General features: G+C 36.6%; 1 protein-coding gene across 2 annotated transcripts in view; it reads right to left on the bottom strand.

The window, feature by feature from the left end:
• FOCAD (focadhesin) overlaps nucleotides 1-27627 on the bottom strand; it is a 291760-nt gene that overhangs the window by 218852 nt on the left and 45281 nt on the right. For both annotated transcript variants that reach the window (XM_014792384.2, XM_087444678.1), the window contains exons 5-6: nucleotides 18063-18167; nucleotides 3704-3805 (exon numbers count right to left, since the gene is read on the bottom strand). In XM_014792384.2, the coding sequence (XP_014647870.1) occupies nucleotides 3704-3805; nucleotides 18063-18167 (207 nt within the window). The remainder of the gene's footprint in view (nucleotides 1-3703; nucleotides 3806-18062; nucleotides 18168-27627) is intronic.

Below are 27627 nucleotides of genomic sequence, written 5' to 3'. Positions count from 1 at the left end.
TTGGAGTTATGCTTGACAACATAATTTTATAATACCATACATTCCACAGCAATGTGATTTCAAAACACCATTAATAAAAATGTAAAAGTGACCAAATTGATAAGATTTAATTTATTCATTCGTTCATTTATTTGCTGGGCAAAATTTAGTGAGTACCTACAGTATACCATTCACTCTTCTACGTGTTAGAAACAAAGCAAGAAATAAAAATAGATTAAATCCTTCCTCTGGTGGAGCTCACAATCTGAAAATTTTTTTCTTCTATCATGAGCACAAATACGTAATCTAAAAAATCAAAAGGAGGACTTCTGACTTCATAATTATTACCGAAATATAAACCTTTATCACACTATTAGGAAACTTAAAAAAGCTTCATAAATCAAGCAAGCAGATGATGTATATATAGGTTAGAATATGAAGAATAAGTTTCCAGAAAAAAAGATTTAAGAAACATTATTTCCCCAACTCTCTCTAATAATGTATTCCCCAAAGAATAAATACTATCCAGGTGTCAACAATGTCCACGAATCGCTTATCAGTTTTCTTCTACTTTGAGATGCTGAAGGTGAAATGCAAGGTTCCTATAAAGAAATATATTTCCAAGATGCTGTTATTATTTGACATCAGGAGCATAACGTTGAGCTTCCTTAAGGACAATGTACCATTTAAAAATCTCCTCGGCTTAATCTTCCTGATTTTAGATTTTGCATTTGCTATTTGGTATATTTCCTATTTCATACCCACTTCCGGGGTATGAAATTGACAGGGCTTAAGGAGAAAAGGAAAATACTAAAACAGATAATCTGAAATCCCAAAGTGATTAAGAAGGTTTAAAAATGTCATCAATTGTGCATGTACCCACAGACAAGTCTTTCATATTTACTACGTTCACCAATGTGGGAGAAGTACTGGAAAGAGACCTGAAATGAGTCAAAAAACTGAGGCTTTAGGGCCAACCCCACCACTAACTAGCCATATGACTTTGAACAAGTCACTTAATGCTGCTCTCCTAAGTTCCCTATCTGAAAAAGTTATGTGTTAGACTAGATACCCTTAAAGTATCCAGGCCTAAAGACCATGACATCATTGTCAATTTACACAATTCTCAGTTCCATGAAGGCAAAGTCTTAACACCAAAGGCCTCATATAAATGAATGCAGAATTTAATTAGAAAATAATGCCAAAAAAAATCCAGCATGAAGATATGCTGTCATTTCAGGACATCTACATACTACTAAAAATGAACACAAACAGCTAGTCTAATCAACAATTCCTAACACAGAAAGAGCTAAAATATAAGTTATCTTCACAATGATTTGCCTCCTTCCCATAATCGTGAATCACTACTTATACTCTTGTTACCAACCTTCCTTCATTACCTTCTAAACAACAACTTAAAAACTATTAAGTTAACTTATTATAAAATTAAATCTCAGGAAACTGTCTGCTGAAAAATGCAACCAGAATTATCAATTTCATTCTGCAAAGAATAATCCCATAGTGCGAAAGTAGAATGAGGCAATTGAAATTACTCTTTGCAAATAAATAGAAAATAATTTAGAACTTCCACAAGGCTCTAGATAGCATACTCCAACACCTGAGAATTTAAATGAAAGGATTAAGTCAATAGAAGCTTATCAGTAAATAAAACAAAGTCAATTAATTATCTTTTTTTCTTTTGAATATCTGGACAAATTTCATTAGAATAACTACTTCCAAATCCCAGTATAATACTCCTTTGAAATGAAAATAACCAAAGGGTAAATTAATTACTTGTTGACTCATAAAGTATTGGAAAAGAGAGATATTCTTAAAGATTACCATAAAAACAAGCTTAATAACAAATTTGGCACCTCAGCAGCAGCATCTTTTATAAAGTTTCTCAATCTATCTAACAAGAAAGAAAAATTTTGTTAAACAAATGTGTTTATAAATTTGTTATTTTTGCTTTCTGACATAGTTGAACAAAGACTTATTTAGTAAATATTAATATCTTACCTTTGAAAACGCAATTCTGGGTGAGGGAAGAGAGGATGATAATGATGTTTATTTTGAGCTATTCATTCAAATGTTACATGGACTTTTCTCATTGGCAGATGATTACAAGGTTCCCTACATCTCTTTAAAACTTCCTGTGGCAGTACATCCTGCCTAGAAATTCCAGCTAAAATTGAAGTTATGGACTCAGAAACAGTGTTCTAAGAAACTATATCTATAGGACACTGTAAGACCTTCAAGAGCAAGAAAACATGAATGTAGCTGGTATGGTGAATGTAACTCATGCATTGGATTACCCAGGACAATGGTATCATATCATGACTTTGTGTGATGGTAGTAAGTATACAGTGATATTACATATTAGGTGGTCTACAACCCACTGACTGGGCCCCACCAATCCGTGAGCCTCATGTATATAAATTCAACATTTATAGAGCACTTAGAAATCTGCCAGGCATTATTAACACAAAGAATAATGAGACACAGTCTCTGCCCTCAAGAAGGTTTCACAGTTAATAGAGGACAGTAATTATAAACCAACGTAGTAAGTATAATGATGTTAGCAATCACAACTGAAGTTATCATGGGAGCATGTAAAAGAGACACTTAATCCAGCTTGGTATGCAAAGACTTCCTAGGACAGAGAATGCCTAAACAGAGATTTAAAATAGAGAAATTAGTCAGGAAAGGGTTGGGTAAGATTCAAGAGAGTAAGGGGGTCACCAATAAGAAAAAGCACAGAGGCAAGGGAAAAAAACTGCCTCCTGTGTGGAACCAAAAGCAAGTCAGCGTACTGCTGAATACACAACTCATAAATTGTGAGATAAAGAGAAGATAAAACTGTGAAATAGGCAGAAACCACATCACACACAGAGCCTAGCTTGACATACTGGATTTTATCCTGTAGCCCAGGGATTTTCCAACTATTTCAGAAACCAAATTACTGTTTTCCAACAGAAAACTTCCATAAGATGTCAGTGTGTAAGTTCTATAAAAACAGAGCTGAAGGTGTTCCCTGTGCTTAGCCTATACAAGTCCAGTTTGAAAACAACAGTGGTGGTGATTTAAGCAAAGGAGTGATATAATAAGATTTGCTCTCTTGATATATGACCCTGATGCACGTTTAAAAAATGGGAGTTGAGCAGGACAAGATTGGAGGCAAAAATGCCAGTTGCGAACAGATGGTAACAGCCAGAGCAGGAGATGACAATGACCTGAGCCAAGGCCACGATGGTAAGGACAGAAGAAAGGGGGTAGCTTTGAGGACCATCAGGAGGCCTTGGTGAAACTAAACTGACTGCACATATGGTGGCTATCTGGTCCCAGCTGGCAGTATTAGTTGATCCCAATCGGCAAGTTTCTAATGGAGAGATTAACAAACTAATCAATTTCCAGAGGGAAGAATCTATTTTCTATATGTACTGTGTAGTACTTTACCGAATATTTCTAATTAACTTTCCTAACTAACCAATGCTTAACTTCTTTAATAATAGCTTTTCTCAATTCACTATTTTAACAATCAAATCTAGTAGGTTTTTTTCTCTTACTCAAAAAGAAAATAGAAAACTATATCCTGTTCTAAGATATTTCTTTTCTTCAGGAGAAAACACTATAGTTAAAGCAGCTAAAAACACATAAAACAAAAACAAGCTCTAAAATTAGCATATACCATTCCATCTACCTCATTTATTTTATTTTACATTACCTTTCAGGGCATTGCTGGAAAAAATTTGTCAGCTGCTGCAAAAGTACTGGCCAGCAATCAGGTCTGTGTTCAAGCACAGTGATCAAAGGCTGAGGATGATTTCTGAAGAACACAGAAAGTCACATTGGAAGCTGTCATTTCAGGACTACACATTCTCAATAACCAAATATAGCAGCAAAAAAGCCAACACCATCTAGAGACTTTTTCAGGATTCGGAGTTGTCACAAAACTATCACTTGCTGCATTTGTTGCAGAGTTGGTCCATGAGAAACTGACATTTTTTCCTTCATCTAACTATTTTGAAGAAGAGAGAACGAACCCCAGAGTCTTAGAGACCCAAATTTGAGAATAGACTCTGCCATTTAATATCTCTATGACTTTGACCAAGCTCCTGAATCCGGAAGCTGTCTCATATCCACCCTCTTGGTTCCTTCATTCCTGGAAGTCATGGGCTACCTCCTCCTGCTGCTCTTTTTCCAAATCTGGAAGGTTCCATTTCCTCTAACATTGCCCCAACTTGTAACACTATCTCTCCTTCTCTGTTCCCACTTACCCCCATTCTTCTTAGTGTATGGATCTTTGTTCCCCCAGCACATTTAAGATGAGGAAAAAATACATATTTCTCCCCTCACAAATAACAAACTGTCCAAATTGAAAATTCTTGAAATTTCTGTTGAATGAGGATGAATCTTTTTATTTGGGCTACATCCATTAAGATACCTAAAAAGACTGTATAAAACATAAGATCTGAAATCTGAAGGACTCTCAAATAAAGGGGTTAAAAAAAGAAAAAAAGAACAAACGAGTTATTTTAAATAGTTCCAAAAGCCTACTAAAAATTATAAATTCCTTAGCTTTTTAAACTATGAAGTACTATATAAAGTTTTTAGTTATTATTGACATGGCTTCTTCCTCCAAAAATTTCTTTAAATAAAATAAAAAATGCTCATTGTAAAAAAAAATCAAACAATACAGAAGTATCAATCTTTTTTACATAAAAGGAATTATATACATAATGCTTTACTTTAATCTTAATTTTTAACCCAGCAATATATTAGTAGCAATGATTCAAAAGTAAGAACAATCCAGTTGCACCCAAATGTTTTTCTAAGACTGCCTTCTTGGTGGTTCTCAAAATGTGATGGCCTTACCAGCAATATCAGCATCACCTGGGAACTTGTTAGAAATGCAAATAAATTCTCAGGCCCCAACCCAGACCTATTAATAAATAGCCCTCCAGACAATTATGAGGCACTGCTATAAAGCAGTGGTTCCCAGGCCTGGTTGCATGTTAGATTCATCTGTGGAGCTCTTTAAAAAATACCAATGCCCAGGCCTCAATTATATCAGGGTTGCTAAGAATGGAGCCCACGCGCTATTAATTTTTAAAAACTCTTCCACCAACTCTAATGTGTTGCCAAGGTTAAGAACCATTACAAGTAAAAAACCACAGCAGAGGGAGGTTAGGAGTTAGACAGTTTTCTGATTTTTTTTTTTTCTCTGAAACAGAAAAGTATGGCAGATCCAACACATCAAAACACTCCTATTAAACACCTCTCTGACACTACTACACAGTTTCTGGGTATTATAACACCATCTCTTTATTTTCTCCTCAACGTCACCTAATTTATCATGCACTAACTTCACATGCTGGCAGCCTCCTGTTTGTTAAAGCACAGGCTATTTCTGACTGATCAGATTACTGCCATTGCTAAGGGATCGCTCCAAGCGAGTTTTATGCCAAAACTCAAAAATCATATCAAAAGCACATTTCCAAATTCCAAACTCTTTGGTGGTTAAGCCTATCTAGAATTTGCTTCTACTCTAGTTGCCATAGACATTCAGAAACAAATGTTACAAATCCTGAAAGCTTCTCAGGTATGTCACATCAGCCGAACTTCTTAGATTGAGAGTTCAGTAGGTCATGTTTAGTTAAACACGAATAAAATGGAAAGAACAGCAACTGCCATGATTTCAGCTGTGGGTTTTTCTTCTGACAAGCACCATATTGAAATGAGAAGCATCAGATATTACCATCCATTAATCTTCCAGATAAGGGTGGCATTTATGACTATTTAAGAAGAAATTCCAAGTTACCACATGGTTTTGGATGATCATAAAGCACTGAGGTGCTTTTCAATACTCTTCCCTTATAAGTCATCCCCTACCCTTTCCCATTCCTCATCCAAAAGAACTGTTAAGGATCTATCTCCTTTTTAAAACAGTTAGCTTTGTCCAAATTAAATTAGGTCCACAGAGATAGTAATTTTAAAGTAGGATTAGAAATGATGCACATATGGCAAACAACTCTATTATAATTTAGCTTCTACCTCACTGGGATCATGGGAAACACTAGCTTTGTTGCATGAAGCTGAAGGCCTATTTTGCTAGCTATTGGATTCAGCAGACTCTATTTAGTAATTCAGACTTAAAGTTTAAAGATGAGATTAAGTAGAATATAGTAGGATAGGGATTATCAGATTAATTACTGATTTAGACAACCGGATAATTAACTTTTCCAGAGAACTGATTATGTCAGATCCAAGTGGAAATATTATAGGGAATAATATATATTATTGATTCCAAGACACTAAAAACCTTAAGGGAGATGGGAAATCCAAAATAAGAACATTGAATCTTACTGTTGATCAACATTTAATTACTAATATCATACTCTTTCAACTGAGCACAACTAAACTAAAATCAATTATAATTGCCAAATTTTCTTTTAATACTTTAAACATAATCAGCCAAAAGCTCAATTCTCCCTTATGAGATATCAAATTGGTCTGTAAATACACAAACAAAATTATACATAAAGTCTTATGCTAACATAATGGAATGGATGCATTTTTTAATTTAATATACTTTATTGTGCAACTTCCATACATGAGGGTTCTCAATCTTGGCATTACTGACACTGGGGGCCAGATAATTCTTTGTTGTGGGGGTTGTCCAATGTACTATAGGATGTTTACCTGTATTCCTGGCCTCCGCTCACTAGAAGTTAATAGCATTCACCTTAGTCATGACAATCAAAACTGTCTCCAGACATTACCAAATGTCCCCTGGTTAAGAACCACTGCACTAGGTAAAATGACAAGCACTATGAGAGGCACAAAACTGATTACAACACGGTATCAGCCCTGATTTATTTAAAAAAACGATGATTCTACCTTCACCCTACCTTACATTGAACCAAAAGCAATCAATCAATCATGCTCAAAATTTTAAGTTTCTTGTGGAACTATAGTCATCAAATATTAACATTAGGTGAACCAGAGTAACCCAATACAGTAAAAAGTAGAAGACTTAAAATAGAAAATAAATGTAAAAGTATTCCTTTGCAAAATATAGAATCATGTTCCAAAAAAAATAAACTGCATTAAATAATATACATACTAATTTGGGTATGATAGCAAATAGACATTTTCCTATTTAAAAGATTATAATTAGAGCATTAAAATGTCATAAGGCTAAGTAAAGTTCACTCGATGTATTCTAGAACTGATTATTAAATTTATGGATTATTCAAGATTTTTCTTTTCTTTCTTCTTCTCACTGCTTGTTAGTCATTCTACTTCTTTCAAGTACATCCAACTGAGAAAGGTCAAGGTAAATGGAAGGATCCACAATTTAAAGAAGTCAACTTTGCCCTTCTTTAGAAGCACTGCTGATCAAAAAAAACAATGTGGTACCAAAAGAACACCAAAACAAAACCTGGGTTATACCTTAAAATTTCAATTATCCCCAAACCTGCTATTCAAGTTATAAAGAGTAAGCTGACTACAACACTTTATTCAAAATGATAGATGAGTTGATCATACAATCAACCTGATCACCTGTAACACTAATAGTGGCAGACAAGAAGCTACACAAGTTTTGAAAAACAAACACAAATGTGGGACATTGTCATTATTATTATTAATATAAGCAGTGCCTACATAGTAGCATCAGATCATTTACTATTATGCTGTCACATCCACATCTCAGAAAAAATTAGAAGTGGAGAGGTGAGGTGAAATAGAGGAGGGAAAGCATTGCATTAAGAGTCAAGAGTTCCAAATTTACATTCTGGCTCTGCAACAAATCATGTGACCTCTGGTAAGAGAATTAAGCTCTCTTGGGTTAAGTTTCTTCATCTATAAAATGAGGAAATGAGACTAAGTACCTTCCAGTGCTAAAGTTATATAACCCAAGCCACCCATTAAAGCCCTAACCTTCATACTTCTCAGGACTAGAGGCGGAACCCAACCCTGTAAAGGTGGAAAGCAGTAAAAATGGCTCTCAACTATTAATAATTCCATGCCAAGCTTCAATGGCTCTAAGGTCAATGTCTAATAAAATCTAAGACCTCAAGAAAGAGGTCTCCTATTTTTATCTCAAAGAGATAAATCATCCTATTTTTTTTTTTAGTTCAGAGAAGTAAAGTGCTATGTCCAGATTGAGCCTACAGAAATCTTTAAATCAGAATTCCTAACTCTTGAGACATCCAACAGATTCTGCTTTCTTCTTAAAAGAGAACAACATTGTTTCTAAAGATCAAAATCAATACAAACCAGGCAACCAGGTCACCCTTCAGTGGCCTCTAGTGCCTCTAATCTCTCCTTCACTGTGCGCTATTTTTTTCTGCCATAGATGAACCAATTTGTTGTACATTCTCTGGCACTTTCCCATTTCATAATTTGTAAATGTTTTAGTTACTATTTTAAGTAAAGTATTTAACATAGTACATACAACATAGACTACTCTGTAAATGGGGTACTATTATGATTATCACGCAGGTAGGTTTGTATCTTAAACTAGAGCGTAAGCAGCTAGAAAGCTGGGTCTGTGTCTTCTTATGCTTTTCAGTGCCAAATGTACATCCAAATAAGTCTAAGACACACACACACTTTCCCCAAACCACCTTTTTAAACTCTGACTGGATCATGAAAAACCAATTTATCATAGTTCCTCCAGTACATTGTTTCAAAGTCCACATTGTGCAGAGAAAAAAACACGGAGGAAGCATGCAGAGTTGGTACCTAATACTTTGGTGCTCCCCATCCCTTAATAATATTGTCAACAACACAGAGCAGTACACGCATCTTAACAGAACAGAGTGGAGGAAGGAATGAATGATAAATTCATGGTTCCACTAGACTAGCACAGAGGCAATGATAAAATAAAGTAACTAGATTCACCCTTCCAAATATAAATACATCAATCTTAATAGAAAAGAGGGAGTAAAAGAAATTAGTCTTGTGGTAGGCAAATCAAAAAGCAAAAGTTATTTGTAACCTTTAGGTCCCTTCAACCTTTCTGCTATTTCTCTGAATATAGGGAAGCTATGATTTGATTTACATCATAAATTCAGCGATAGACACAGATTGCCTTTTCTGTGTAAGGAAACAATGCCTGCAGTCACCATGCATTTTCATGTATGCAGCTGTGACCCTGGCCCTTTCAGAAGCATAGCATAGCACTTACTACATCAAATATGCATTTTAAAAGCATTTCGATACCTGCTCTGAATTTTGAATTGTAAGTGTTGGTTAGAAGCCAAAAAGAGGTTTTTAAAAAAGCTCGGAGGATTTTAAGTTAAAAAAATGCATAATAGAAATTTATCATGAAGATTCCACACTGAATATTACTATTAAAAAAAGAAAAATTAAGCAATAATTGTGAATCATTATATATCCTGTAGTATTGTAAGACAAATGCATTTTGTCCTTTCCACACAAGCTCCCAGAAAAGGAAGATTTGGAGCAAAAACAATTTTAATTTTGACATTTTTGACTAATTTCCTTCTTTCTTTGGGTCTATAATGCAGATAGGGAGAGTATAAGATTTCTTTGAAAATATAGTTCATATTCCAATGATCCTGCCCCCACACTGAACCTTCCCAGGATCTCTATTTTGAGAGACAGGGTTTTAATGCAAAGGTGTCTGCTAACGCCAGAAGTCTGGGACTATTTTAGGTGCAGGATGGCTGGGGGAAAACATACAAATACTTAGGGATCCAAAATTTCTATTAAGTTACATGCCATGATTGGGGGGGGGGGGGACTAGAGACAAGATAAATAGGCTAAGAAGGCAAAAATTACAACATTTTATGGTCTTAAAGACATTTATCAGCAAATTACCATACCAATTTTTAAATTAAACATCTACATTTAGAAGAACTTATAAAGCATTTTCTAGCGGTGACTGCTAACTGGAATTGTACAATATGTGTAGTTTATTTTTTAGGTCTGACTATAAATCCCAGGTGTAAACCCCAGGTGATTAGAACCATAAACTGTGAGCAAAGACTTCCCTGGGTGGGAAAGAGGCAAGAAAAGAGGAAATGGAAACAGAAGGAAATACGCAGTTTGACAGAAAGAATCAACCTGCAGAGAGACAGATGGCCCTTGGAAAGCATTATTGGCTATGCTCCCCAAATTACTGCCCTAGCTTCTTTCTTATCCTTAGCTCTGCTGGGCTATTTCAGGGGCAGATCTGACACTGATACTCCCTTCTTTCCCATCTTCTTCTTCCTGATTTTTCTATAAAGATGTCCACTCAACCAGTAAAACAAGAATTCACAAGCCCTCAGAAAATTATATGCAAAATTTTAAGTATATTTGCATGTATATTTTCTAGGAGAAGGTCCAAAACTTTTATGAGATTCTCAAAGAAGGTCCTGATCCTCCTCCAAAAAAGGGTTAAGTACCAGTGAATTAAAGTTAAGTACAGCTAAGGTAATTGCCGCAGTTCAGCCTTGTTAAACTCACTCTTTCAAAAAAACTACAAAACTATAAAAACTATTTCCCAAAAAAAAGGTTATATATGATGTATTCTGCCCAGAAGTGGTGGGTCCCTAAGTATTGAGGCTTCTACAACTTCAGCAAAATAAAATATATTAATGTATTCTACTGGCTCCAATCTCTTATGGCAGCTTGATTGTGTAGTACAAATGATTTAATAATGGTGTCATGCTCACTTTATGTTAAATAAAACCAAACATCTACATCTCAGGGGATCCCTTTACATAATATAGTAAATTATTGAAATAATCAACTCCCCAAAAAGCAAAATGCTCACTTTGACAACAAAACCATATGACTAACTGATGGTCGATTTTTCAAAGTGTTACAGGACTCAAAGTAACCTCATTCAGAAATAGTAAATGTAATAAGGAATTTCCATAGAAATGAAAAACAATAACAACTACTCTTAATTAAAGACTAAGAGGTTTATTTTCAGGAACTTACAAAAAGCAGTTTACCTTCAGAATAAATGTAAAAGGCAAAAACACTAAAAATTCATTGGACTTGGAAAGCACACAAAAATATTCCAGAACACATAAAATGTAGTATATCCACGCAGTAGAATACTATTCAGCCATAAAAAGGAATGAAATATTGATCATGCTACAACACGGATGAACCTTGAAAACATTATGCTAAGTGGAGGCCAGACACAAAAGGCCACGCGTTGTATAATTCCGTTAACATGAACTGTCCAGAAGAGGCAAATCCACAGATATGAAAAGTAGTGTTTTCTAGTGGCTAGGAGTAGGAGGTATTGAGGAATGACTGCTAATGGATATAGGGCTTCTTTTGAGGGTGGTAAAAATGTTCTGGGATTAGATAATGGGGATGGTTAAACAACTTGGTGAATATACTAAAAATCAGTGAATTATACACTTTAAAAGGGTGAATTTTATGGTATATCTCAATAAAAAAGGCATCAAAAAATATTCCAAACTTAATTCAGCCACATACTATCTTAAATTTAGTTAACCTCTTCTAAATTTTAGAAAAATTCTTACGTATCACGTGAAGCATAAGTATATTGCCACTACAATAATCATAATAACTTGAATTTCCCTTATAACGAAAAGTTCAAATCAGAATCTCATTTATTCCCTCAAGGTCCCTGGTTAATCGCCTAATTGTGCCCATTTTAAAGATGCAGATGTGGAAGGAAAGAAAGTTGTGTCTTTTTCTAATGTCACTATGAAATACCATGACATTTTTTGTTATTTTAACCATTTGTCCATGACTCCCAAACCTAGTTCCACATCAGAATCCCTTGCAACTTTTTAAAAATATATAGATTCTAGGTACCCATGATGGCTCCCACCCAAGCTTTCTAAATCAGAATCTATAGGAGTGGGACCTCAGAATCTGTAGATTAAGTGAATTTCCAAAGATTCCTACCATTTCCACCTTCGAAACATATCTCTATCCCCATTGCCACTAGTACATGTGAAGGGAGCGGCAGAGTTGGAAAATCACCATTTTGAAACCATCATAGTGAAAACTAGTTAGAAGGTCATGAGCTTAATGAGGAGCAGGATATTTGTATGGTCTCAAAGCGTCTTCCGCACAGATTGCTTATTAGTAACAAGAGGAAAAAGACAACTATACAGGAGAGAAAGCAGACATCACCTTGACTGTGTGATCAAAATTAAAAGCACCAGTGAGGGGTAAGATGGACATCAGTACCTCCAGATGTGACATCCTGAGAAGGACACGTGATCACTTTCATAGTATTCAAAAATGTCAACGTCATGAAAGATAAAGAAAAGAAGGGCAACAGTTCCAGATTTTTTTTTTTTTTTTTTTGCACGAGGAAGATCAGCTCTGAGCTGACATCCATGCCAATCCTCCTCTTTTTTGCTGAGGAAGACCGGCCGTGAGCTAACATCTATTGCCAATCCTCTTCCTTTTTTTTTTTTATCCCCTTTTCTCTCCAAGGCACCAGTAGATAGTTGAACACCATAGTTGCACATCCCTCCAGTTGCTGTATGTGGGAAGCCGCCTCAGCATAGCCGGACAAGCGGTGCATCGGTGCACGCCCGGGATCCAAACCCGCGCCTCCAGTAACGGAGCGCGCACACTTAACTGCTAAGCCATGGCGCCGGCCCCCCAGACTTTAAAAGACTAAAAAGATATGACAACTAAACGCAACATGTGATCCTAAACTAGATCCTAATCTCTCATAATAAAAAGAGAAAAGGTATAAAAGGACATTATTAAGACAAATGACAAAACTAGAATATGGACTATAGATACAAGTACTGTTTCAATGTTAAATGTTCTCAATTTGATAACTGCACTCTGGTTATATAAGAGAATGTCCTTGTTCTTAGAAAACACATACTACTGAATTTATACAATCTATTCTCAAATGGTTTTTAAAAAATTACATAGAAAGAATGATAAAGCAAATGTGGCAAAGTGTAAAAGAACTGATGAATCTGGGTAAATGAGATATAGGAGTCTTTTGTACTAGTCTTGAAACTTTTCTGGAACTTTAAAATTATTTCAAAATAGTAAGGTAAAAAGAAAAACCTTCCACGACTTCTCACTACTCTTTAAATAAAACACAGTCTTCGCCATGGTGTTGCATATTCTAGGCCATGCCTGCCTCTCCTGGGCCTCTATCTAGGCCTCTCCTTCCCTTGAGCACTAAGCTCCAGCCATTCTGCCTCCTGTTAGTTCCTCAAGTGCACCACGCTCTTTCACACAGCAGTACCTGGACACATGCTTTTCCCTAGATCTGAAACACTCTTCCTGCACTCTTTACAAGCCTGAGTCCATCTCATCCTTCAAAATAGATATAAGAGAAAATGCAAAAACAGTTTAATGCTAATAAAAAGCTGGTTACCAAAATTAAAACTGAGGCTACATTTTTTTTTTCCCCTTTTTCTCCCCAAAGCCCCAGTAGATAGTTGTATGTCATAGTTGCACATCCTTCTAGTTGCTGTACGTGGGACGCCGCCTCAGCATGGCCGGCCAAGTGGTGCATCGGTGTGCACCCGGGATCCAAACCCGGGCCCCCAGTAGTGGAGCTCGTGCACCCAACCGTCAAGCCACGGGGCCGGCCCCTTGGGCTACATTTTGATACCCACAACCACAAACTGGTCTTAGTGCACTTTGCGTCAGTATTTATCTTGGGATTGTCTCGTTTTTCTGTTTGATGGCCCTAAGGGATGAATGCATTTGCCTTAAGAGATAAGTGAAAGAGTCAATATGAATCACAAAGTAACTCAGCCTTTAGGACACACATGTTTAAGTTCTTCAAATTATCTCTCCACCCAAATAAACTACATAATGCTGCACTAATACACATAGAGAGCACACAACTTTAATCTACTTGGGGTATAACCATCCACCACTATGGGACTAATCATCCATTTCAGAGCACACCATCTGGCAAAAACATTTAATATTCCCTTATTTCAGAAAGTACAGCTTGATGTTGATCAGACCAAACCTTTTCACAAATAAAATTCTTAACATTTGATATTTGTGCATGTCAGCCACTGTCTGGCACATAGGAATGATGCATGAATTCTGGAACAAGCAGTTACTGCTCATGAATTCACAGCTATTTCCTCACTTCAGCTGAGAGAAGAGAAATTTTAAAAAGACTGCCATAATATGAATATGCAGAGGAAAAATTAAAAGCAAAAGCACATGATACAATTTCAGGAGGAAAATGGCATATTACAAAGTAAATGAGAAAATGAGCCTCTAATAATTTATCAATCATAAAAGTTTAGTTTAGTTATTCTCCCTTGCAACCAACATACCACCCAAATATCAGTTCTCTGCCACACTTCCTGTATGGTCAATATTAGAGAATGTTTAAATAACTTAAACATAAGTGTGTTACAGAAAAGTGGAGTTCAAGCTAACCAAAAGAAAATTCAGACCAAACAAAAGGGGCAGGGGAAAAACAAGCCTTCACTAAAAGATATCTTAGTAATGGCAAAAAAATAATAATAATAATTAGTATAACAATTGTTCCCAGGTAGAAAAGGGCTTCTAAAGTTTTGGAAAACAGTTAAATGCCTGAACTAGAGGTCACAGATTTGTTGCCCTTGGATTGCATCCTGTGAGCAGATGTGTTTTGTCTGCCTACCCCGTATTTTAAAAAATCTGTTTTCCAACATTTAGTAGTCAGGAGATTTTACATAAAATGCTATTAATATTGAAAGGTATGGAGGTCTGGCAACAACGAACCCACATGAACCCAATGAACCCACATAAAATGACCACATACTCTATTTTACTATAATTCAAATTAACCAGCTATTAGGACAAAAAGAAGTGAGAAATAAACTCCAATTGTATGCTAGCAGAGTCCTCAATACCATAAAACACAGATTAGTTTCATGCCCAGAAAGCTTACAATTATTTGTCATACTATTTCCATTTTAATTGAATCCTACAGCATAAGCAGGGAACACCTCTCAGTGGAGTTCTAAGCTTCTCATATCCTTTTTATGCTTTCACACACAGCTCATCAGTTGCCTCTCCAAGGCTGGATGATATTGCTAACCAACATGTGGCAAAAAGGGCTCTAAAACAGCATGACAATTTTCTGCTTGACTCAGGTAATCATAGCTCTCTTGAGGGGAATCTGCTCTTGAGGCTCACCTCTCCTCTGTTTCTGCCATCCACAATCCCCCCTGGAGGAACTTAAGGTTCTTATACACTCGATTACACTCTACTGATTTATAGTGCCAAACAGCCATTCACATAAGGGCCCTCCATAAACATTACTGGATTATGCCAACTCAGGTGATTGATTCTGGACCTCTTAATGTGCCACCAATCTAAAGACAAACCTTCTATAGCCAATAAGATTTCAGCTCCTCAAACTAGGCTCCCTATCCAAACCTCACACGTATTGTCTTTTGAAAACACAACGGCAGTTAGAAGAACCAACTAAAGGAGAAAATTAATTATAAATAGGAAAACAGGTGAAATATTACAGATGACTGAGGTCCAGCACTCACACACAGTGAGGACAATCGGTATGAAAATGAGAGCAACTCTAATTCTTCTGCATGATAGAAAATTTCCTCTTACCATCATCTAAACCAATGCTTCCTAAACTTTAAGGTGCCTATGAATTACTCGTAAAATCTTACTGGAACGCAGGCTCTGATTCAGGTAGTCCAAGATTCTGCATTTCTAACAAGCTCCCAGGTACTGCTACTGCTGCTTGTAGCTCTGCTACTTCCTAGTGTGGTGGGGAAACAGCAGCATCACCTGGGAGCTTGTTAGACAAGAATCTTGTGCCCACCCTAGACCTAAGGAAAGAGAAGCTGCCATTCAACAAGGTCCCAGGTGATTAGTATGCACATTAGAGAGCAGCTGACTTACCATCTTGTACTCACTGTGAATCAGAATCGCCTGGGACCTTTTTAAAACTACAAATGCCTAGGCCTCAGAGCAGAGATTCTGACTCAGTTGGTCTGGGGTATTTGATTTTTCCCGCTTGTTTTTAAGCACATCCAGGTGGTTCTAATGAGCAGCCAGTGTTGAGAACCATTGAATTAATACCGTACTGGGTGGAGGACAATACGGAGCGACTGCTAATGCGTGAGGAATTTCTTTTAGGGATGGTGAAAATGTCCCAAAATTATTATGGTGATGGTTGCACAATTCTGTAAATATACTAAAAACTATGGGAATTGTATACTTTAATGGGTCAATCGTATGGTATGTGAATTACATGTCAATAAAACTGTTATATAAAAAATTAAAAACATCAATGGCTTTTCTATTTTAAAATAAATAAATAGCCCACACTGAACAACAATGAAATGGCATTATTTTCTATTTTATTTTATTTTTTGCCCCCAAAGCCCCAGTAGATAGTTGTATGTCATAGCTGCACACCCTTCTAGTTGCTGTATGTGGGACTCGGCCTCAGGATGGACAGAGAAGTGGTGCCTCGATGCGCACCCGGGATCCGAACCCGGGCCGCCAGCATCGCAGCGCGCGCACTTAACCACCAAGCCACAGGGCCGGCCCGAAATGGCATTATTTTCTATCCTGGACCTCTGGCCCAAGAGTTTGAACTTCTTTTAAAAATGAGAAAAAATGCAGATGTTTATATGACTCATCTAGAAATATTAAGATCTGCTCATCCACTCCTTAGGTTCAGTTGTGGTCAAGGTAATGGAAGAAAGAGAAACCTGAAATGAAAACCTTGTATCTCAAAGGGCATCATTATGTTAAAAAAAGAAAAGCATATATATCAATTTAGAAAAGTTTACTTTGCATGCCCCAACTTCCCACAGTATTTCCAAATAAATAATTTTCCTTTTGTTTCCCCTACTTAAAGATAAACTAATGAGTTAACTAATAAGTTAACAAGGAATTAACTAATCCATTGTACTATATTCTTCCAACTTTTCTGTATGTTTGAAGACATTCAAAAAAACATGTTAAGAAAAATATATATAAAATGCAAATCTCACCTTGTTCAAAAAAATTGGCATAAGAAACTCTTGAAAATGTACTAATAAAAATAAAAGAGATCATAAATAGCACTAAAATTTCAGGAAAGGTCATTCTAATATATGAGACACTGTTTACTTACTCTCAAAAAGAAAGCACTAAAAATATATGTAAGTAAGAGGTACCACTCTGTATTTTGGAAAGACTGTCTCACAGTTTCTGATAGCTGTGGTGTCAAATGCTCAAAACTGCAGGTGCTCTATGCTCAAGCCAATGATGGTTCACAAGTATCTGATTTACTTTCCCTGTTGGATCACCATAGCCTGTGTAAGCCATTTTCCCCTGTGAACCTGTGCCCTTGTTTCTGCTCCCATGTTCTCATTCGTTTGAAACAGGCACATTCTGGATGCATCACTGAACAGAGTTCCTAGGACAATATACATTGGTTACATGGCACCTTCTGAGGTCCTCTGCTCACTAAGTGGGAGCTCCTCTCTTAAGAAATGGCTTTCTGGGGACCTGAAGGCAATAGTTAAGGTCACCTTCATGAGTATGGTGCCCTCCCTTGTCCACAACTCTCCCACATAAAATCCAATGCATTTTACTATAATTGTTGTTGGGTATATTTTCTTTTTAAAATAATTCTCCCATGTTACATTCTATAGATGACAAAGAAAAGGCAAATCAATGTTCCTACCTACCAACCTTGCCCTGGATAACAAGCCTTGGATAGTCTCTTATTACTCTTTATAGTGAGGAAGTCCACCCTCCTGCCTAACCTAAACCCTTCTCTGCTTTAAGTACATTTGCTCAATGAACTCTTCAGTTTTCACAGTATTGGAAAGATGGTTATATATCCCAGAGCAAAAAGAATGACCTAAATTTTGGGTAACAGATTCCAATTCCAAGGAACCATCCCTGAAACCCACATTGGTGATACTCAGCATGTTGTCAACTCTATCTCAATCCTCGGAATCTTTGAAATACTAACTTCCTGAGAGGTCAAGACCCAAAATCACTGTTGAATTAAATAACTAATTCTTAACAGATTAGCATGTCTCCCTTCATAACTTAGTCAACAATTCACACAAAAAACTTTCTTAAAAAAAGGAGAAAAGGCTTACCTAATAGTATATACATCCTGAATATTCTTCTCTCCACCCTGTCCTTCCTTAACAGCTTGCATTTGTAATAATTTCATAGCGGCTTTTATCAAGCCATGTGTATTCCTGTAAAGAAATATAACAACATGTTAAATGTTACAGACATAAAGTAAATATTCTAATCAGGTGCTTAATCCTGCCATTTTTAAATAATTGAACACTTGCCACCCACATTGAACAGTAGCCACCTACATGCACCCAGCTCGTTCTACAGTGCAGCCAAGAAGAGGCCTACAAGCGGACAGCTCCCATCCAACACATTTAAAGGAGGAGAAGTAGAGCTGAAGAATCAAACCACCAACCTTTCAGTCACCTCCCTACACACACTTGGAGGAAAATCAATCAGAAAGAAACAAACATTAGCCCACATAATTGCAGGCAGTGACCACATCAGTTACCCATACTGAATAATCAAGTCCTTCATTTATAAATATTAGCAGACCATGAATAATAACCACACATATGAAATGGATCAGCCATTCAAGAGTGGGCCAGGGGACCAATCAAAACAAATAACCCCCATTAAAACAAAGTTAATGGGAGTGGAGAATAGAATTTTAAACTTTTTCCTTATTCTAAGAGGTAGGAGGATAACACATCAAAAAGAAGAATAGCTTGCTCTTTTCATTTTTTTCCCTAGTTACTAATTTTTTTAATTGTAATGGGATTTTTTTCCAGCTTTATTGAGGGAAAATTGACAAATAGAGTTGCAATATATTTAAAGTGTACAACGTGAATATGTATATATTGTGAAATGATTGATATAACCAAGTTAATTAATACATCCATGACCTCACATGGTTACTTTTTTTTCATTGCAATAGCCAAGAGAGGACTATGGTGATGCCAGTGAGGACTCTTGCCTCTCTTCCTCTAGCCCTGCCCCCTACCCAATAGTCGGGCAGGAAGAGGACAGGGGAAGAAGCAGCTGGAGGAGAGCAAAGGAGCCATCAGTGGTCCCTCCTCCACTGCAGGTTCCCAGTCAAGTCACATTCTCCCAATTTACGACAATACCTGTTTCTAGTTCTTTATTGATTTTATATTTTAATTTAATCCTTTTGGAATATATTTGGGCATACAGTTAAATAATTGTCCTGGTATCATTTACTGAATGATGGTTTTTTGTTTTTTTGGTGAGAATGCTGAAGATCTACTCTCAGCACTCTTCATGTATACAATACAGTATTGTTACCTATAGTCGCCATGCTGTACATTAGATTCTCAGAACTTATTCATCTTATAACTGGAAGTTTGTATTCTTTGACCAACCTCTCTTCATTTCCTCCACCCCACCAGCCCCTGGCCAAAACCACCATTCTACTCTCAGTTTCTATGAGTTTGACTTTTTTTTTTTTTTTTTTGGATTCCACATATAAGTGATTCGATACAGTATTTTTCTCTGTCTGGCCTATTTCACTTAGCATAATGCCCTCCAGGTTCATCCATGTTGTCACAAACTAGCTTTTTTTCTTTTTTATTTTTTTTGTGTGTGTGTGAGGAAGATCCACCCTGAGCTAACATCTGATGCCAATCCTCCTCTTTTTGCCGAGGAAGATTCACCCTGAGCTAACATCCGTGCCCATCTTCCTCTACTTTATATGGGACGCCACTACTGCGTGGCTTGACAAGCAGTGCATCGGTGCGTGCCCAGGATAGGAACCTGCCAACCCCGGGCTGCTGAAGCGGAGCACAGGCACTTAACCGTTATGCCACGGGGCCAGCCCCACGAACTAGCCTTTTTAAATAAAGATCTCCCTGGGAACTAGAAAGAAATCTTAGAAGTAAAAAAAAATATTTGAAATGAATGAAAATAAATAAAATAAATGAAAAATAATTATTTTTTCATCATGGTTGTTAACATTTAGGAGCACCTATTGTAAGCTAAGTGCTTAACATGTATTATGTTATTTACTATCCAGAATATTGTAGGTTACAAATCACTGTTAACTTTATTTTGGGACTAGGACAAGACTTGGACTCAATTTATTAGTATCATTTGGTACAATTATGTGAGGTGTTATTGAGTGCACTCTTTTATGGCATTTAAAGTTTTCCGTGAAAGAAACTGAAGAAGACACAAAGAAATGGAAAGATATTCCATGCTCTTGGATTGGAAGAATTAACATAGTGAAGATGTCCATACTTCCTAAAGCCATCTATAGATTCAATGCAATCCCTATCAAAGTTCCAACAACATTTTTCACAGAAATAGAACAAAGAATCCTAAAATTTATTTGGAACAACAAAAGACCCCGAATAAGTAAAGGAATCCTGAGAAAAAAGAACAAAGCTGGAGGTATCACACTCCCTGATTTCAAAATATACTACAAAGCTATAGTAACCAAAACAGCATGGTACTGGCACAAAAACAGACAAATAGATCAATGGAATAGAATCGAAAGCCCAGAAATAAACCCACACATCTATGGACAGCTAATCTTTGACAAAGGAGCCAAGAACATACAATGGAGAAAAGAAAGTCCCTTCAACAAATGGTGTTGGGAAAACTGGACAGCCACATGCAAAAAAATGAAAGTGGACCCTTACCTTACGCCATACACAAAAATTAACTCCAAATGGATTAAAGACTTGAATGTAAGACCTGAAACTATGAAACTTCTAGAAGAAAACATAGGCAGTACACTCTTCGACATCAGTCTTAGCAATATATTTTCAAGCACCATGTCTGACTGGGAAAGAGAAACAATAGAAAAAATAAACAAATGGGACTACATCAAACTAAAAAGCTTCTGCACAGCAAAGGAAACCATCAACAAAACGAAAAGACAACCTAACAATTGGGAGAAGATATTTGCAAACCATACATCTGATAAGGGCTTAATCTCCAAAATATACAAAGAACTGATGCATCTCAACAACAAAAAAACTAACAACCCAATTAAAAAATGGGCAAAAGACCTGAACAGACATTTCTCCAAAGAAGATATACAGATGGCCAACAGACACATGAAAAGATGTTCAAAATCACTAACTATCAGGGAAATGCAAATCAAAACTACAATGAGATATCACCTCACGCCCGTCAGAATGGCTATAATTAACAAGACAGGAAACAACACGTGTTGGAGAGGATGTAGAGAGAAGGGAACTCTCATACACTGCTGGTAGGAGTGCAAACTGGTGCAGCCACTATGGAAAACAGTATGGAGAGTCCTCAAAAAATCAAGGATAGAACTACCATATGATCCAGCTATTCCACTGCTGGGTATTTATCCAAAGAACTTGAAAACACCAATGCGTAAAGATACATGCACCCCTGCGTTCATTGCAGCGTTATTCACAACAGCCAAGACTTGGAAGCAACCTAAGTGCCCATCAAGGGACAAATGGATAAAGAAGATGTGGTATATATACACAATGGAATACTACTCAGCAATAAGAAATGATGAAATCCAGCCATTTGTGACAACATGGATGGACATTGAGGGTATTATGCAAAGTGAAATAAGTCAGAGGGAGAAGGTCAAATACCGTATGATTTCCTTCGTTAAGTAGTAGATAACAACAACAATAAACAAACACATAGAGACAGAGATTGGATTGGTGGTTACCAGAGGGGAAGGCGGGAGGGAGGAGGGCGAAAGGGATAATTCGGCACAGGTGTGTGGTGATGGGTTGTAATTAGTATTTGGGTGGTGAACATGATATAATCTACGTAGAAATAGAAGTATAATTATGTACACCTGAAATTTATACAATGTTATAAACCAATGTTACTGCAATAAACAAAAAATTAAAAAAATAAAAAATAAATAAAGTTTTCCGACTGACAAGACATTTGGCCACGCTGTCCAACATGGTAGCCAATAGCCATATGTGGCTACTGAGCACTTACAATGTGGCTAATCCAAGTTGAGATGTGCTGTAAGAATAAAATACACACTGGATTTATAAGACTTAGGACACAAAAAAGAATGTAAAACAACACCTATAATTTTTTATATTGGTTACATGTTGAAATAATATTTTTGATATATGGGGTTACATAAAATACATTATTAAAACTAATTTCATCTGTTTCTTTTTACTTTTTAATGTGGCTACTAGAAAATTTTGAATTACGTATGTGGCTCACATGATATTTCTGTTTCACAGCACTGCTGGAGACACTCATATAGTTTAGTTGCTAGGCAGATTCTTGGGTGAGCATTGAGGTTTCCCTTACAGTTGAAGCATTTTCCACAATCTTTACAACAGTATGTTTTCTCTTTAATATGGATCTTCTTATGACCATGCAATGTAGACTTATGAATGAATCTTTTGTGACAGATATCACACGTTTGGTTTTTCTCCTGTGTGGATCCTCTGGTGAACACAGAGGTCTCAACACTGCATGAAGCCGTTCCTCTAAGATTCTCTCTCCTGTGTGTGTTCTATGACAGATGTTAAACTGAGATTTACCTTTTCTCACATACCCTACATTGGTATTGTGTCAATTCCATGGTACTTTATTTTGACCAACAATATGGTCAGTTAATCTCATTGTGACTCAATAAAAACTAAAAACGAAATTTTAAAAAAATTGGAACAAGGGCCAGCCCCGTGGCTTAGCGGTTAAGTGCGCGCGCTCCGCTGCTGGTGGCCCAGGTTCGGATCCTGGGCACGCACCAACGCACCGCTTCTCCGGCCATGCTGAGGCCGTGTCCCACATACAGCAACTAGAAGGATGTGCAGCTATGACGTGCAACTATCTACTGGGGCTTTGAGGGAAAAATAAATAAATAAATAAAATTTAAAAATTGGAAAGAACTGTAGTTGTCTTAAGAAGATCTGATTGCACGGCATCTCCTTGAGCACTCCTTGGCAATAGAGGTATTATTGCCTTGTTTTCTTCCCCCGGGACTGCTCAGATTCTTCTGAGAACCTTCTCTATTGACACTATGAGTTTCTAGAATCCTTTTTCTCTACAGCCTAGGAAGAAAATATCTCAACATCCAAACTTTTAGAATAAATTCCTTCTTTGTAACTCTTCACATCATTCACGTTTACAGAATCAGAACCACTCTGTAGCTGAGGATCCTGGGCTTTAAGGAATGCTATCTTCCAGTACATCCTCCAGCTCTTCACAACTGTTCACACTTTCCTTTACCAAGACCTGGCGATCCTTCAACATGGAAATCATAACTGTTCTATAACCAATTTATTAAGAACCTACTCCTAGGTGTAAATGTCTGGCCTCAGTCACAGAGGGCAGAGCTTACAGAGGCTCCTCAGAGCTTCAGTGCGACCTTGCTCCTCCAAATATATAAATTCACTAAGGCTAACTCACCAGGCCTCAGGGTTGAAGGCTTGCTTTTTGAACGCTAGTTTCTCAAGATGATACAAACCCCTAAGGCTCTGACCCAGACCTGTGCTTACACGTTAAACAAGACCACGAAATCTCAGGTCTGTAGCTATATTTAGCAGATAAATTCTCATCATCACTGAATGAGCAGTTCCCAGATTCCAGTTTCTAACTCAGACCTATCATAAGGGGTCTCCTCTGGTTTGCCTTGGTGAGAGGGTCAGTCGATACATATTCAGAAGCCTCCTTGTCTTCTAGCCTTCAGTGTTTATGCAACTGGAAATCAGCTCTAACGTCTGATTTAAGCTAAAATGACTCCATTTATATACAGCTGAGAAAGTCCAGGACTCACCTACTAACCACATAAGGCCACTCCCTGGGCCTAATGATTAGTTTAAATGGTACTCATTTTAGATGATCAGTATTGATTGAAGTTCTGACTAAACTTCTTTCAAGAAATATGGATTCATTAAATAATCCTTTTTTGCTCATGAAACTATATTGGTTTTCCATATCTAATGATTTATTTGTCATATGACTAGAGTTTTAGAGGACAGATAACAGACCTATGATTTTTAACTGATTTGGGTCACCTACCCCTTTATGAAAGTAGTAGAATCCCAGAGAAAAGAACATACATCATATTTGCATTGAATTCCAGTAAGTTCACAGAACCACTGAGGCTGATACATGATCTCCAGTTTTTTAACCTTTAAATTAGGTCTTGCTTGATCCAGATTTTACTGTGTGGAAAACTGAGTCTGTACTATATTTTAAGCAAGAATGTAGCACGAATAGATAATTTTTGAAAGATGATAGCGTTAATCCAATCACATATAGATCCATGCAAATAGTAACATTTGCCATAAATTCAACTGAATAATTATTTAAATTATTTAAATATTTCAAGTGGGTTGAGAGATGGTTTCAGATTAATTTTTATTTAAATCCTTGCTTTAATTCTAATTAGCTAGGGAACGTTGGGCAAACCACTTAATGCCTGGGAGCCTCGACATCCTCATCTGTACAATCTAGAATCATGATAACAAGCCCAGCTCCCCTGTTGTTTTAAAGAATAAATAAGAATGTGTCATAAAGTACCTAGTTATTTTTTCAAAAAGTTGTGATAATCTAATATGTGTAACTGTACTATAAAGATTATAATGTTTTTTTACTCTTTACAAATGAGGCTACGTAAATACAAGTCAGAGTTAATAAATGATGAAGTCTCAAATGTACCTAAAACTAACTATACACTCACCCTAACTCCTAGTATTTTCCACCTCTCCTCACAAAACTCTTTTTCTTGTTTTCAAGCCATTGTTATTTTGCATCTGAGATCTGCTTTGACAAAATTAAAAATCTGTATTGAATTCTGTATGACTGCAGAAAGATGTTATAACAGTTTGAATAGTGCTGAAAATCAAAATCACAAATTAGAAGAAAACATAACTACTGGATGCAATAGTCAGACAGGGTAGAAGAAAACTTCATTGGACTTAAGTCTTGAAATTGAAAGGGCTACAAAGTGCTAGGCAAGATACCTAAAAAAATTAACAGCAGCCATTTCTCAAATCTAAAGATAAAAAGAAAATTCTACGAAAGAGAAAATCCTGGGGCCGGCCCGGTGGTGTAGCAGTTAAGTTCACGTGCTCTGTGTGGGCAGCCTGGGGTTCGCCAGTTCAGATCCTGGGTGTGGACCTATGCACCGCTCATCAAGTCATGCTGAGGCGGTGTCCCACATAGAGCAACTGGAAGGATGTACAACTATGACATACAACTATCTACTGGGGCTTTGGGGAGAAAAAAGGAAAAAAAGAGGAAGATTGGCAACAGATGTTAGCTCAGGGCCAATCTTCCCCAAAAAAAGAAAAAAGAGGGCTAGCCCAGTGGCTTAGTGGTTAAGTGCTCGCGCTCCGCTGCCGGCGGCCCGGGGTTCGGATCCCGGGTGAGTGCCGACACACCGCTTCTCCCGCCACGCTGAGGCCGCGTCCCACATACAGCAACTAGAAGGATGTGCAACTATGACATACAACTATGTACTGGGGCTTTGGGGGGGAAAAAAAATAAATGTTAAAATAATATATATATATAAAAAAAAGAAAAAAAGAAAATCCTCTTAGATTTTGCAAAATAAAATCTATAAAATAAAGACCATTAGACTGACATCATTTCTAATTTGGCATTAGAATTCTCATTTGTAACACTGAATGAAACAGTGTATATGGAATTATGAGGGAAAGGTTTATACAACTTAATAAATCTAAACCCCACCCAAAAAAACTGAGATGAATGTATGAAGACAAAAGAAATATTTTCAGACGTAATGCTCTGAAAATTTTTCTTAAAGAAGTTCTCCAGTTAAAAGATAATGCATGATGATTGCACAATTTTGTAAATATACTAAAAACCACTGAGTTGTAAACTTGAAAAGGGTGATTTTATAATATGTGAATTATATCTCAATAAAGCTATTAATTTTTTTAAGATAAAGCATAAAAAAGAATTGAAGAAATAGGAAGATACAGGCTACAAAGAACTTTGGTCAGAATGAATACCAGAAGAACTTACAATCAAGTCTCTGATATTTTTCAAATGTGGCTATAAAGATTAAAGTAATTGTTAAGAGAGGATTTGGGGGGGGGGGGGGGGCGGAATGTGAAAAAGAACCAAAAAAAAGACAGTCTGTAACTAAAGTTCCAGATAGTTTTAGCAAAGTTAGTCAGGAGGGTTTTCAGGGGAGAGAAAACATAAAGTTAATATAAGAAATAGTCTGAGATGAAATATTTACAACTTATATGATGGAAAAAGGATTTAATAGCCGTAAAACAAGAAAAGCAACAAAATAACGCAAATCATATAATAGAAAAATGAGCAGAGAACATAGATAAGCAAATCACAGAAGAATAAGATTCATAATAACAAGTGTTGATGAGTGAATGGGGAAACAAGCACTTTCATGTCAAACATACGTTGGTTAAGCCTTTATGGAGAGCAATTTGGCAGTATCCACAAAATTTTTAAATGCTCATGCCCTTTTTCCCATAAATTCCGCTTCTAAGAGCCCATCCTATAGAAATACCCTTACATAATCCCAAAAGAAAATATGACACTATTTGTTATCTTAAAAAAAAATGGAAGAAAAAAATACGTTTATCCATAGAGAAATAGTTAAAATATGATACACCCATATCGTAGAATACTCAGCAGCCATTAACAAGGATGTAAACAGATCTATGGAAAGATGTCCAACATATATTAAGTGGAAAAAAGCAAGTTTTAGAACAATATACATACGAATAGAGCATCCGATTTTAAAACACTTGGAATGTATGTGTTCATAAATACTTTTTTATAGATCTAGAAATGGGGCTCCAGTTTCACTGGAATTAGCCGTCCCTGACTCCATGTGCCTGGATCTGATTTCAGATCACCCTAGCTTTCTCTACATTCCCGAGGGAACCAAGACCAAGATTAGGAGGAACCTCTGTGAGTTTCTACAGTCCTGAGCCTTTCCAGCATTGCCACTTCGTAGTTTTCCTCCAGGGCCCAATAAGAAAGTGAATTTTTAAGAAAGAAGAAAAGAAAGAGAACATAATAAAAAGGAAAAGTTTTACCACTTTCTACTTTCATTATCTACAAGTGCCATTGTTTGAGTTTTCAAAAAAGTCTGCACTACTTTTATGTTATTAGTGAAAAAAGGAAAAAAAAAAAGGTTTATAATCTCGAGGTGAGGAAGGAGTCTCTGAACACAAATAGAGGATTAAACCTGAGTTCCTAGATAGAGAGTATGAGCAGAAATTTAAATAAACAATGAAATAACCAGTGTCTTTTATTCAGAACCTGTCTTCAGCCACAGTTTAGCACAGACACAAAAACATGTTAATTTGAGAAAGAAGACATCTGAGGAACATTTTTGGGAACTGGAATTAGCCCTTTGACAAGAGGCTGTCTCTGTCTGAGGTACACAGATACACAGAAGAGTTATTTAACAAATCAAAGAAAAGACATTAATCAGGGCAGAAAAGATCTGATTAGACATTATGACTTATTCACAGTACAATATGTTCAGGGGATATCATTCCCAAAAATGGCATATCCAGCTGCCTACTAGATATTCCCACCTCGATGTCTGAATTGTGCATTAAATATGACATGTTCAAAACCAAACTTAGGCTCTTCCCACACACCTGGTCTTCTAATGTTCCCCATCTACCTGTT

This window comes from Ceratotherium simum, chromosome 20 (assembly GCF_057802395.1).
Source record: "Ceratotherium simum simum isolate JZ-2026a chromosome 20, ASM5780239v1, whole genome shotgun sequence".
NCBI classification, from domain to species: Eukaryota; Metazoa; Chordata; class Mammalia; order Perissodactyla; family Rhinocerotidae; genus Ceratotherium; species Ceratotherium simum.
The sequence above is the reverse complement of the archived record's forward strand: the minus strand, read 5'-3'. Positions and strand labels throughout refer to the sequence as shown.